Source organism: Carcharhinus amblyrhynchos, chromosome 3, assembly GCF_965287045.1.
Source record: "Carcharhinus amblyrhynchos chromosome 3, sCarAmb.v2.hapA, whole genome shotgun sequence".
NCBI lineage: Eukaryota > Metazoa > Chordata > Chondrichthyes > Carcharhiniformes > Carcharhinidae > Carcharhinus > Carcharhinus amblyrhynchos.
In genome coordinates, this window is record NC_137326.1 from 100,126,077 (window position 1) to 100,141,336 (window position 15,260).

The 15,260-nt window shown below is 40.6% G+C and overlaps 1 protein-coding gene across 3 annotated transcripts in view; it reads right to left on the reverse strand.

The window, feature by feature from the left end:
* The window catches only part of kcnab1a (potassium voltage-gated channel subfamily A regulatory beta subunit 1a), a 328,558-nt gene that overhangs the window by 232,236 nt on the left and 81,062 nt on the right, over positions 1-15,260 (reverse strand). Inside the window, exon 1 of one of the 3 annotated variants that reach the window (XM_080185592.1) lies at positions 3,813-4,629. The exons of the other annotated variants lie outside the window; for them this stretch is intronic. Within the exon in view, the coding sequence (XP_080041718.1) occupies positions 3,813-4,027 (215 nt within the window). The 5' untranslated portion in view covers positions 4,028-4,629. Of the gene's footprint in view, positions 1-3,812; positions 4,630-15,260 lie in introns of those variants that run through there. 3 annotated transcript variants of the gene reach the window in all.

Below are 15,260 nucleotides of genomic sequence, written 5' to 3' on the forward strand. Positions count from 1 at the left end.
TTAATAGTCTTCTACAAAGGATATTTCTCCTACTTTACAAACATCATTATGCTAAATGATGAATTCAGCAAGCTCTGGTTTTCACTGACGAATTAATGGAATTACAGAATGTGGGCCCCAAAATGCTGGCAAAATGTCCTAAAAGAATCATCAAATCAATAAAAATGTAATAAAATTTGAATTTAATTTATTGTTGGTAATTTTCCAACAATGCCTCACCCACTGGCAACACAAAGCAACAAAAGGTATCCTACAGTACTTTACTAGTATAAGTGCAGAAAACAGATATCCAGCAGAAAGGAAGTTAAGAGAAGTGACTGAAGTCTTGTTCAAAAAGGTGGGTTTTAAAATGTTTGCAAAAACAAAGTGGCAAAAAGGTTCACAGAGAGAATTCCAGAAAGTAGGGCCAAGATGGTTGAAGGGGTGACAAGCAAATGGTTGCAGTCTGGAGTGCACTGTTTGAGAGTATGGTGAAGGTAGGTTCAATTGAGGCAATCAAAAGGGAATTAGACTGCCATTTGAAGAGGAAAAATGTATAGAGTTATGGGGAGAAAGCTGGAGAATGGCATTAGATGAATAATAGAGCCATTGCAGGTACGATAGGCTGGATGTCCCCCTTCTGCACTGCACCAATTCTGTGTTTCTATGATGGAATTTTACAAAGAAAATATAAAACTAGAGGAGATGAAAAAAAAGATTGGAGACATATTTAAAAACTAGGATGAAATTAAATTTAATGTAGAGGGGATGGGGAACCAATGTAGGTCAGCAAGGACAAGGATAATGGATCTAATGTAGCATGGGATATGCACAGCAAAGCTTTCCTCATAGAATAGAATGCACCCACTCTTTGAAAGAGTACCTTCCCCAGGCCCTCTCCCCGGCCTATCCCTGTAATCCCACACACACTTATCATGATTAATCTTATCTATACACATCCTGGGACACAAAGGCAATTTAGCATGGCCAATCCACCTAACCTGCATATCTTTGGACTATGGGAGCACCTAAAGGAAAACCATGCAGTCACGGGAAGAACTTGCAAACTCCACACAGTCACTCAAGGTCCAAATTGAACCCTGGTCCCTGGAGCTTTGAGGCAGCAGTGCTAACCACTGTGCCGCCATGCCGCTCAAGGTGCGATTTTGAAATGGAGGCGAGTCTTGGGGTGGTTGAGTTAAGTGTAACAAAAGCATACATGTGGATATCAGTAGTGATGGGACAAAGGTAAGGATAGAAGTCGGAAATACATTGGAGTTGGAAGTAAGCAGTCCTTCTTAAAAGATATAAAGCCTGAAATTAAGCTCAGGATTGAACAGAATTTCAAGGTTGTTGAAGAAATGAAAGGGTTGACGTATGAGGTGAGATTTGAACAGTTTGGGCTGAGACTCTTTGAAGTTTAGAAGAATGCGAGGAGGTCTGATTGAGGCATTTAAATTTTTTTAATTATTGACAAGGTAAATGTAGACCAAATGTTTCCTCTTGTGGGGCAATCTAGAACAAGAGGTCTCAGGTATAGGTTGAGAGGTGCTGGATTTAAAACTGAGATGAGGAGGAACTATTTCTCGCAAAGATGGTAAATTTGTGGAACTCGCTGCCCCACAGCAGGGTGGAGTCTGAATCGTTGAATGGTTTTAAGACGAAAATAGATATATTTCTAATAAAATAGGGGATAAGGGAATATGGGGAAAAGGTGGGGAGGTGGATTTGATACCTGGGAGAGAGAGATCAGCCATGATCTGGCTGAATGGCATAGCGGGCTCAAAGAGCTGAATTCGCCTACTTCTGTTCCTATTTCCGATGTTCTTATGTTGTGCAGAATTTATAATTTCAGCCTTGGACAGTAATGTGGGTGGGGAACATCTGATGATGAAAAAGTTTGTGGCAGACACTGAAAACAGATTTTGGAGGGACTTGTCGGATAACCCTGCAATGAATAGAAGACAAAGCATTCCTGAGGAATTGCTCACTGCATTTGGAAAGGTTTGGAAGGGAGATGTTGGAGGAGAATCATGAGGTGCAATCAGAGAGGAAGAGAGGGATAAAGCATGACAATCATGGTGAAAATGATAGTGTTGTTACTTTAAATAGAGACACTGAGAAAGGCAGAGGCAGACTGGAAGGGATTCAGACATAAAATTCTGGGAGTGATGGTCATGTAGTTTGGAGATAACAGGGGAAGGGTATTTTGAGACAAGACAAAAACTACAAGACCATAAAATATAAGAGCAGAATTAGGCCACTTGGCTCATCAAGTCTACTCTGTCATTCAGTCATGGCCGATATTTTTCTCATCCCCATTCTCCTGTCTTTTCCCCTTATTAATCAAGTACCTATCTACCTCTGTCTTAAAGACACTCAATGACCTGGCCTCCACAGCCTTCTGGGGCAAAGAGTTCCACAGGTTCACCATTCTTTGGCTGATCTATCACTGACATGAAATGTTATAATTATAAATAAATGCAATCATGGAATATGATTCCAAAACATCAGAAACATCACTGAATCCCAAAACATAAAAAACAGAATTTTAAATATTCAGGAATTAAATCAGTGGCTCAAATGATAAAAGGTAGAGACTGGCTAGAAAATTAGTCCCTGATTTTACGAATAAGCCTTTACAGAGTTTACTGTGTGAACATTTTAATGTAATATTTAGCATCTCCTCAGGCACCGGTTACTGAAGTTGCTGCTATAGTTTGTTGGTATGCAATTGGCCTACTTTTTAATAATAATCTGCTTCTGAAGCAGTTTTGTCTAAAGGAAGTGAGCCATTTAAACCTATGTAAAAATGTGAATTTGTTCCATGAACACATAAAAATTTCTGCAAGACTTACGTCTTCATTCTGATTAATTTTGGTGTACAAGATCTGACTACACTACTTCAAGGTGGTTTTCTATCCTTCTGAGTTGTACCAACTCTGATTTTCCACCTTCAAGTTTTATACAAGTGTGTTTCTGAAAGAAAACTAAACAGAATGTTAACACACATCGCAACATGGAATTTATTGTTATGCTGGAAGTAATCAAACAAAATATTTATTAAAGGAATTATAACAGAAAACGCCACTGGATTTGTCTGCTGTGTTACATACTACATTAAAATTTAGGATATTTCTATTAATCTAATATGTGTGCTTCAATACTATTGTAAAATATATTGCTGGAATAGTTCATTCAAAACAAAAAAAAACTCATATTTAGTGGTCAGACTAACGCACACCGAATTCCTACATGACTGTGATCCCAGCACAGAAAGCCGCACACCCTCTCATTCACGGGTAACATTTTTACATAGTTGCAGCATTTTTTATTGCTGAAGATTGATGTTTGTTTACTACTCTTTAGCAATATACATGTAATACTTTAATATTGAGCATTCAGTACTTAGAGGAGAATAGCATATATATATATGGGAAATGGTTCCTGAAAGTGAAAGCCTTCAAAAATCCTACCACTTTGTTAAAATAGTAATACATCAAAATTCATTCATTCTACAAAGTATTGAATCTGTGAAATATTAAGAACACATAACCTTCAATATTGTATCCAAACCTCTTGCACTGAATAGAAACACTTTGAAGCCTTTAGCAGAGCAGTAATTAATTTAATGCACAAAGTCTCATTTACTTTATTGGATCTGCGATCAAAGGCTATGATTAACATAATTGCCTTTGAATATGCTGGGCAGTACATTATACTCCACAGATCAGTACAAATAACGTTATTGCTTTAGCTGCGAAATCATTCCCTGGAATAGGCAATGGAACAAACCTGTAAAGTGCTGAGCGAAACAAGAATATTTCTCATACCTATATTTCATCCCTGTCTGCTTTGCTGTTGACTCCTTCAGAGAGATGTGGTGTTGAGGTATGAAGTGTCCCAGACTCCGGGCAATGATAGCAACCGTCCGAAATTTTGCACGGGCCCCATTCCCTAATTTCGGGCTGCTGGGGTTCTGCTTGTGCCTGTCCTCGTTACTCCTTGTCTTCAAATTATGATCGGTGCAAGCGATTGAGACTTGCATTTTTTTTTGTTTTGTTAACGGTGCCGAACGAAAATGCTAACCACAAGTCAACAAACCCAGCTGCTTTTGCACTAGTCTACAACACTTGCGGAGCAGCAAAGAGAGCTGTTGGTTTAATCCAGAGAGACAGCAATTAGCAAAACATCGCATCACAGGTACTCGAATGCTTCCAGATAAGTGCCAGTGAATGAAGCGAAGATTGATGCGAGGCAGCGGATGACACAGTGCCCATACAAAATGTTGAAAGCTTTTCATACAGCATTAAGCTTTTCCCCCCACTTTACAGTTCCCTCCTTCCGCCAAATCTGCAGTGATTTTAACTCTTTAAAAAACTCAGCACTTGGAAGGTTCTGCAGCTCGAATTTCCCTTTGGTTGCCTTACAGATTGTTACACATTACGAAGCAGCAGCTCCTCCTCCGTCCTGGCCAAGCCCCCCAGCTGCTATCTCACATTTTTCTCCTCTCCCCGGCACCAGTAGGATGCATGCATTCTTGACACACTCTTTAACTGCCGAGCGGATAAGTTGTGAAACACTCACACACAACAAATTAAGCTCGCACTCAAAACTCCGAGGGTACAATCGCAGGGCACAGCAGTTGTTTAGAATAATCGCCCACCAAAGAGGATTCCCTTAGGCGTTCGACTGCCTGTTATTATTATCGGACCTCAGGCGCTGGGAAACAAACAGCAAGCTGATGTATGTCAGGATCCTTTCACAGATTGCATCGTTATTGGAAAGGTCTGCTCTGGGCTCCTGGTGTGCGGGCATTAGCACTTTGCTACTCGACCGTATCAATTTGCAATGAAGGCACAACCTAGACTGCGGGAGGGGAGGGGAACTCCCTGCGAAGGGCTTCAGCCCTCAATCAGGTCTTACGCCCCATCGAGCTCAAACTGGTTCCTCGCCAGAGCACTCCAATTACCCCCACTCTTCCCCCATAGCTCTGTATATCCCCCTTCATTTGTAAAAGGAGCTTGCCTTCCACATCACAACTCATTTGTCTAAAAAAACAGTTTTCTCATGTTGCCTTTGGTTCGTTTGCCAAACATCATAAATCTGTATTCTCTGCTTATTAGCCTTTCTGTCACTGGTTCCTCCTCGTTTACTCAATCAAAGTCATCCATGATTCACCTGGGCAGCATAGTGGCACAGTGTTTAGCACTGCTGCCTCACAGTACCAGGGATCCGGGTTCAATTCTAGCCTTTGGTCACTGTTGGTGTGGAGTTCTCCCCATGCCTGCATAGGTTTCCTCCCACACTGCAGAAATGTGTGGGTTAGGTTGATTGGCCATGATAAATTGATAAATTGCCCCTTCGTGGCAGGGGGTTAGCAGGATAAATATGTGGGGTTACGGGGATAGGGCCTGGGTGGGACTGTTGTCAGTGTGGGCTGAATGGCATCCTTCTGCACCGTAGGGATTCTATGATTGATTCTATCATTAATTTCTGAACATCCTCTGCTCTAATAAGGGCAACCTCAGCTGATCCAGTCTCTCCACCATAACTGAAGTCCCTCATAAGACATAGGAGAAGAGTTAGACCACTTGGTCCATCGAGTTTGGTCTGCCATTCAATTATGGCTGATATTTTTCTCATCCCCATTTTCCTGCCTTTTCCCCATAACCCTTGATTCCCTTGTTAATCAAGAACCTATCTACTTCTGTCTTAAAGACACCAGGCTTCCACACCCTTCTGAGGCAAAGAGCTCCAGAGATTGACCACTCTCTGGCAGAAGAAATTCCTCCTCATCTCAGTTTTAAAGGATCGTCCCTTTAGTCTGATGTTGTGCCCCCAGTTCTAGTTTTTCCTATTAGTGGAAACATCCTCTCCACATCCACTCTATCCAGGCCTCACAGTATCCTGTAAGTTTCAATAAGATCCCCCCTCATCCTTCTAAACTCCAATGAGTACAGACCCAGAGTCCTCAACTGTTCCTCATATGACAAGCTCTTCATTCCAGGGATCATTCTTGTGAACCTCCTCTGGAACTTTCCCAGGCCCAGCACATCCTTCCTGAGATACTGCTCACAATACTCCAATGGAGTCTAACCAGAGCCTCATACGGTCTCTAAAGTACCTCCCTACTTTTGTATCTAGACCTCTCGGCATGAATGCTAACATTGCATTTACCCTCCTAACTGCCGACTAAACCTGCACATTAACCTTAACAGAATCTTGAACAAGGACTCCCAAGTCCCTTTGTGTTTCTGATTTCCTAAGCGTTTCCCCATTTAGAAAATAGTCTATCCTTCCAAAGTGCCTAACCTCACACTTTTCCACATTCCATATTTTCCTCATCCCTGATAGCATTTGAGTAAACCTCTTCTGCGCATTCTCTAAGATCTTGACATCCTGAAAGATGATGCCTGGAAGTAAACACATGACCCCAGATGAGGACTCATCAGGGTTTTATGAAGGTTTAGTGTAACTTCTGTGTTTTTGTAATTGATGCCTCTATTAATAAAGTAAAAAGTCCCATATTCTTTTTTAACATCCTTCTCAACTTGTCCTGCCATGTCCAAAGTTTTGTGAACGTACACTCCTAGGTTTCTGTTTTTGCAACCATGTTAAAATTGTGATGTTTGGCTTATGTTGCCTATTAACATTCTCCCTGCCAAAATGTTTCACACTTCCCTGCATTGAATTTCAGATCATGTATCTGCCCTTTTCCACCAGTCTGTTTACATCCTCTTGAAGTCTCTTACTACCTTCTTCATTGTTTATTACATTTGTTGCTATTTGCAAATGTTGAAATTATATCCATATCCATGTCATTAATACATATCAAAAAGAGGAATGATTCTATTATCAACTCCTAAGGAATGCAGCTTCCATCCAGTCAGAACAGCAATCATTCACTGCTTCTCTCCTTGTAAACCTGAGACAATTTCCTATCCATATTGTCATTGTGCCTTTAATTCCAGCAAGCTCATGTTGCAATTAGTCTTGACGATTGCTGATTCACATGAGGACAAGCTAGGCTATGAGGGTAATTAAGTTGTATTAGCTACTTAGGCTAGCAAAGAATTAATAGGATCCTGATAGTAGGCAAAAATGAACGTTAGACACACAAAGGCAGAGAGTAAATATATGTACCAATGCCAAGGTTGTATCTGATTGAAATTTTGTAAACACAAAAAGAAGACTTGCTATCCCCGGGGAAATGTGAAAATAGTGCCTCTCAAAGCTGGGAATGTTATATTTGCTTGGTTTATTCATGGCTGCCATGATAAGGGAAGCCAGAGAGTCAAAACCAAATAATGCAAGAGGTCACAAACCAACACCCAAGCAATTTGAGGCCAGCATACATGGTATCTATACGATTGAATGATGGGCTTTTGGTTGCAGGTTAATGGTTGATCAATACAGTTGATGATATAAAATTAGGTGATTGTGTTTGAGTGTGTGATGCTGCAGTCACCTGATCTTGGTGACAGTCTATGTACATCAGGTCAATTCTGTAGTCTGAACGAAGAAATTTTTTACTTGAAAAGAAAAGCATTGTGTTTGGGAGTATTATGGCACATTAACTCCAGTATTCAGATGGGTAGGACAGACATTAATGCTAAATGTGGGAATCCTGATGCTGTGCTTTTTTATTCTTTGAGTAGAAATAAAAAGACAAATAGCACTTACTTGCCAATGAACTCATAGCATGACTCTGAATGCCTACATGTAGTGTTTCACTTGATAATGTGTACACACTCACTGACCTAATACAAGCACCAATCATCAGATACTGGTGAAACTGAGTGTTAAATGGAAGTGCTTGAACCTGTTGACAGCAATAATGTGATCACATCCCTGAAGATGGGTGGCTGCAGTACAATGGTTAGCACTGTTGCCTCACAATGCCAGGAACCTAGGTTTGATCCCAGCCTTGGGTGACTGTCTGTGTGGGGTTTACATATTCTCCTCCTTGTATCCGTGTGAGTTTCTTTCAAATGCTCTAGTTTCCTCTTAGTCTTAGGTGTATACAGGTTCTACAGATATATTAAGAACAAAAGGATAGTAAGGGATAAAATTGGTCCTCTTGAAGATCAGAGTGGTCGGCTTTGTATGGAACCAAAAGAAATGGGGGAGATATTAAATGGTTTTTTTGCATCCGTATTTACTAAGGAAACTGGCATAGAGTCTATGGGAATAAGGCAAACAAATAGGGAGGTCATGGAACCTACATAGATTAAAGGGGAGGAGGTGCTTGCTGTCTTGAGGCAAATCAGAGTAGATAAATCCCCAGGACTGGACAGGGTATTCCCTGGACCTTGAAAGAAACTAGTATTGAAATTGCAGGGGTCCTGGCAGATATATTTAAAATGTCGGTATCCACGGGTGAGGTGCTGGATGATTGGAGGATAGCTCATGTTGTTCCGTTATTTAAAAAAGGCTCAAAAAGTAATCTGGGAAACTATTGGCTAGTAAGCTTGACATCAGTAATAGGTAAATTATTGGAAGGAGTACTAAGATATAGGATCTACCAAATACTTGGATAGACAGGGACTTATTATGGAGAGTCAATATGGCTTTGTGCATGGTAGGCCATGTTTAACCAATCTTTTTAGAGTTTTTCCAGGAGGTTATCAGAAAAGTAGATGAAGGGAAGGCAGTAGATGTTGTCTACATGGACTTCATTAAAGCCTTTGACAAGGTCCCGCATGGGAGGTTAGTTAGGAAGATTCAGTCACTAGGCATACATGGAGAGGATGTAAATTAGATTGGACATTAGCTCAATGGAAGAAGCCAGTGAGTGGTAGTGGAGGATTGCTTCTGAGTGGAGGCCTATGACTAGTGGTGTGCCACAGGGATCAGTGCTGGGTCCATTGTTGTTTGTCACCTATATCAATGATCTGGATGATAATGTGGTAAATTGGATCAGAAAATTTGCTGATGATACAAAGGTTGGAGGTGTAGTGGACAGTGAGGAAGGTTTTCAAAGCTTGCAGAGGGATTTGAACCAGCTAGAAAAATTCCTGAAAAATGGCAAATGGACAAGTGTGAGGTATTGCATTTTGGAAGGACAAATCAAGGTGGAACATACAAGGTAAATGTTAGGACACTGAACAGTGTAGCACAACAGACGGATCTGGGAATACTGATAAATAATTCCATATAAGTGGTGTCAAAGGTAGATAGGGTCGTAAAGAGTGCTTTTGGAACATTGGCCTTTATGAATCACAGTATTGAGTATAAGAGTTGGAATGTTATGGTGAGGCTGTATAAGACATTTGTGAGGCCGAATTTAGAGTATTGTGTGTAGTTTTGGTCACCTAATTACAGGAAGGATATTAATAAGGTTGAAAGACTGCAGAGAAGGTTTACAAGGATGTTGCCAGGACTTGAGAAACTGAGTTACAGTGAAAGGTTGAATAGGTTAGGACTTTATTCCCTGGAGCTAGAAGAATGAGGGGAGATTTGATAGAGGTGTATAAAATTATGATGGGTATAGATAAAATGAATGCAAGCAGACTTTTTTCCACTGAAGCTAGGGGAGAAAAAAACTAGGGGACATGGGTTAAGGGTGAAGGGGAAAAGTTTAAAGGGAATATTAGGGGGGGCTTCTTCAAACAGAGTGGTGGGAGTCTGGAATGAGCTGCCAGATTAAGTGGTAAATGCGGGCTCACTTTTAACATTTAAGAAAAACTTGGAAAAGGACATGGATGAGAGGTGTCTGGAAGGATATGGTCCAGGTGCAGGTCAGTGGGACTAGGCAGAAAAATGGTTTGGCACAGCCAAGAAGGGCCAAAAGGCCTGTTTCTGTGCTGTAATGTTCTATGGTTCTATGTGCAGGTTAGGTGGATTAGCCATGCTAAATTGCCTCTTTTTGGCCCAAGATGTGTAGGTTAGGGGATTAGTAAGGTAAATGAGTGAGGTTATGAGGATAGGGTGGTAGGTGGGCCTGGGAAAGATGCTCTGTTAGGGGGTCGGTGCAGACTCGATGGGCCCAATGGCCTCCGTCTGCACTGTAGAGATTCTATAATCTTATGAGAACATGCAACATGGTGCATTTAGACTTTCAACAAAGCATTTCACAATATTCCACATGATAGACTATTAGGTAAACTCAAAGGTGTGGGGATTCAGGATGAAACTTGGATATGGGCAAACATTTGCTGAGGTTTGAAAAAAATAGATTGGGGTTAGGGGGTTAATTTCAGAGTGCAGCAGTGCAGTATTGTGCACAGTGACCTCAGGTTCAGTTTTGGGAATACTGCTGTTTCCCATTAACATTAAAGGATATGATCCACAATTGAGAGAATACAGTGGGCTGAATATTGTTGGGGCCAAGACATCTAAGGAGGCGACCTTGTAGAAATATACCAAATTGCAAATGCTATGGGAAAGGATAATCCAAAAAGTTATTTTAAATTATGAAATGTGAATGTTGGATAAGGAATACAGCTTTGAATTAATAAGAAACAACTTTACAAGTAATATCAGCAAGTTCTTTTGCACAGAATGGTGAACACTTGGAAAAGGCTTCCACAGTGATGGAAACAAAAAGCTTGAATCATGCAAGAAACAATAAGATACAATGGGGGAGTATGGTTGTTCTGGATAGATTAAAATTCAGCCAAATAACTTTTTCTAGTTTATGTATCTCATGATCTTCAAATTTTAGTATATTAGAGTCGACTGTTAAGTAAAAAAAGAGGTTGACAATACAATCTTTGATTTACAACACCTTTCTGGATATATCACACTAATAAATCAAAGTAAATCTTTGATGTACAACATCTTCCCAGATGTATCACAGCTTGGTATAGTTCCTGCTCTGACCAAGACTGTAAAAAATTACAAAGAACTTAGCCAGGTCCATCACACAAAGCAGCCTCCCATCCATTGACTCCATCTACACTTTCTGCTGCCTCAGGAATGCAGCCAGCATAATCAAGGATGTCACACACCCCGGACATGCTCTCTTCCAGCTTCTTCCATTGAGAAAAAGATATAAAAGTCTGAGATCATGCACCAACTGACTCAAGAACAGCTTTTTCCCTGCTGCCATCAGACCTACCACATACTAAGCTGATCTTTCACTACTTGTAACTGTAAGACTGTATTCTGCACCCTATTCTTTCCTTCGCCTCTAAGTACTGTACGAACGCTATGTTTTGCCCATATAGTGTGCAAGAAATAATACTTTACGCTATATCCTGATACATATGGCAATAATAAATTAAATCAAATCAAATCAAATCAGTTCTGGGCTTTGCGCCTTAGAAAAAGTGTATTAACATGGATGCACTGTGGTGCAGATTCACCAGAATCTTACCAAGGCTCCATCGTTCATTTGTGAAAGATTGCATTAACTTGGCTGGTATTCCTTGCAATATAAAATGTTGAAGGGCTATTTGATTGAGGGTTTCAGAGCCCTGAAAAGAATTGATGGAGTAGGTAGTGAGAAACATTTTCCACAGATTGGCGAGACGAAGACCTGGCTACGTACGTAACTATAAAATCAGAGCCAAACGTTCAGGAGTGAAGTTAGGAAATACGTTGTCACAAAAAGGGTGGTAATAGTGTGGAACATTCTTCCATAAAAAAAGTAGACAAGAGATTAATTAATCATTCTAAATCTCAAATCGATAGAGTTTTGCGAGCCAAAAGCATAAAGTGAAATTGCCAAGGCAAGATTTAGATAATCTATGATCCCACTGAAGGCAGAACAAATTCAAGAGGCTGTATCTATGTTCCTAATTCTTCTGGTTTCTAGAATCTACCACTTTCCCTTCTTGTCTTTTTCTATCACCACTCTCAAGGAACAACAGTCAAGAAACTTGACACCATCTAGGACAAAGCAACCTGCCTGTTTGGCACCTCATCCACAAATATTCACTCCTTCTACCACTGATGCACAATAGCAACAGTGTATACTGCCTACAAGATGTGCCAGAGGAACTCACCAAGGCTCCTTCGATAACACTTCCAAACCCATGAGCACTGCCATCTAAAGGTGCAAGGACAGGACAGCAGATACACAGGAAATTCACCACCAAGAAGTTCTCCTCCAAGTCATTCAGCACTTGGAGATATATCACCGTTCCTTCACTGTCACTGGATCAAAATCCTGGGACTCGCTGTCTAACACCACTGATGTATTTACACCACATCGACTGCAGCGGTTCAAGAAGGCAACTCACCACCATGTTTTCAAGGGCAATTACGAATGAGCAATAAATGCTGGTCTACCAAATGAGCCCACATTCCACAAATTAATAATAAAAATCACATCGCTTCTTAGTAAATGCCCAATCCAATGAGTTTGCTTTCATAGAATCATACAGCACAGAAGAGGCCCTTCAGCCCATCAAGTCCGCACTGACACATTCTTCTATATGAAACTGTGCGCATATGGTATCGTTGTCAATTCTTTACTTCCCATGTCCAACCATTTTACTTTATCCAAGAATCTCCAAACTCAAAATTTCCAAATGCACTAGTTTGTATATATATTCTGTAGAACTTACAAAACTGATTCCAGGACTCCTGTTTCCTCAAAGCCCATTTTTCAGTACAGCACACCATATCAAACTGCTCCCTAATCTTTTCTTCAGTTCTCATCTAATTGACCAGTCAATATTCTACTTCCTTCTAGTAAATGCAATTATCTCAGTGTAACTCTAGCTCTTGTTTCCTGGGCACAACTGCCATCCCTAATCTTTATGCTGCTGTGTCTCAGCTGAACCAAATGTTCCTCATTTATTAATCTATATGCTGAGAATCCTTCATAACTTTGGTTAAAAGCACGTTGATTTTCATGTGATAGTCCATTGCTGCAACATTCAGGCTATTCACAATAACATTTTTTAAAACTCATCATACGGGATGTGGGCATTGCTGACTGGGCCAGTATTTATTGCCAATTCCTAACTGCCCTCCATTTCAGAGGGCATACGAGAGTCAACCACATTGCTGTGGATCTGGAGTCACATGTAGGCCAGATCAAGTCAGGATGGCAGACTTCATTCCCTAAAGGATACTAGTCAACCAGATGGGCTTTTACTGCAATGATTTCATTTTAATTCCAGATTTTTAACGAATATAAATTTTACCATGGTGGGATTTGAATCTGGGTCCCCAGGTCATGCCCTGAGTCTTCGAATTACCAGTCCAGGAATAATACCTGCACCACTGCCTCCCCTAATCCATTGATGATTTTCCAACCAAGACTTTGTCAATTAGGTAGCAGTCTATTCAATGAGTATAAAAATCTAAGATTCCAGAGCTCCTCAAGAAGAATAATAAACTATCATTTGAATAAAATCAAATAATATGTGTTACTACTGAGATATTATGTTAATTATTCAATATAAAATAATGATTGAAATACATATATGTACTTTTAAATTATAATTTTGATTGACCTAAATTTCATGTGAGTAATGTCATGAGTGTTAGTGGTTTCCATAGTGACAGGTCTTTAGCAAATCTCTGCTCTGGGCTCTGGATGGGTTCTTAGTCTCATGATGTCAGCGTACAGAGGGATAATGTACAGTTTAATGACTACATCCCTTCTTAGGACAGTGGTAATTTGGAGTGGGAATATCATTTGTAATTATATATTCTGAATGTAATTAAACCAGAAATCCTTGCTTTGTGGTGCAATGGAGTTTACTCTTAACTGCCCTCTGAAGTGACCCAGCAAGCCATTCAGTTTGAGTAGAAGGGATTCTAAATGGTGGCTTTGCTGAGGAGGTGATGGCATAGTGATAATGTCACTGGACTAGTAATCCAGAGGCCTAACCTAATGCTCTGAGAAAATGGATTCAAATCCCACCATGGCAGCTGGTATAATTTAAATAATTCAGGAATTAAAGGTAGTCATTGTTGTAAAATCCCATCTGGTTCACGAATTCCCTTTAGGGAAGGAAATCAGCCATTTTTACCTGGCCTGGTATACATGTGACTCCAGACTCACAAGTCTCAAATTCCTTCCGAGATGGCCTAGTGAGCCACCCAATTGTGTCAAACCACTTCAAAGTCACAAAGAATAAAACCCGACCATCCAGCTTTGACCTAGGCACTTGAATCAACAACAACAAACACAACACTGTCGACCTTGCTAAGTCATAGAGGTTTACAACATGGAAACAGGCCATTCAGCCCAACTTGTCCATGCTGCCCCTTTTTAACCCCAAAGCTAGTGCCAATTGCCTGCACTTGGCCCATATCCCTCTATACTCATCTTACCATGTAACTGTCTAAACGCTTTTTAAAAGACAAGATTGTACCCTCCTCTACTACTAACTCTGGCAGCTTGTTTCATACAGTCTCCACCCTCTGTGTGAAACTAATTCCTGGACCCTTTTGTATCTCTCCCCTCTCACCTTAAACCTATGTCCTCTAGTTTTAGACTCCCCTGCCTTGGGGAAAAAATATTGACTATCTAGCTGACCTATGCCCCTCAATATTTTATAGAACTCTATAAGATCATCCCTCAGCCTCCTACGCTCCAGAGCAAAAAGTCCCAGTCTATCCAGCTTCTCCTTAAACTCAACCGTCGAGTCCCAGTAGCATCTTAGTAAATCTTTTCTGCACTTATCCTAGTTTAATAATATCCTTTCTATAATAGGGTGACCAAAACTGTACACAGTATTCCAAGTGTGGCCTTATCAATATCCTGCGCAACTTCAACAAGACATCCCAATTCCTATATTCAATGTTCCGACCAATGAAACAAAGCATGCCAAATGCCTTCTTCACCATTCTGTCCATCTGTGACTCCAAATTCAAGGAGCTATGAACCTGTACCCCTAGATCCATTTTGTTCTATAACTCTCCCCAGTGTCCTACCATTAACTGGGTAAGTCCTGCCCTGGTTCGATCAACCAAAATGCATCACCTCGCATTTATCTAAATTAAACTCCATCTGCTGTTCGTCAGCCCACTGGGTCAATTGATCAAGATCCTGTTGCAATCCAAGATAACTTTCTTCACTGTTTACTATGCCACCAATCTTGGTGTCATCTGCAAACTTACTAACCATGCCTACCAAATTCTTATCCAAATGATTAATATAAATGCCTAATGACAGTGGACTCAACACCAGTTGCTGAGGCACACCACTGGTCACAGGCCTCCAGTTTGAAAAACAACCCTCTACAAGCACTCTCTGTCTTCTATCATCAAGTCAATTTTGTATCCAATTGGCTACCTCACCCTGGATCCCATGAGATTTAACCTTATGCAACAACCTACCATGCAGTATCTTGTCAAATGCCTTGCTAAAG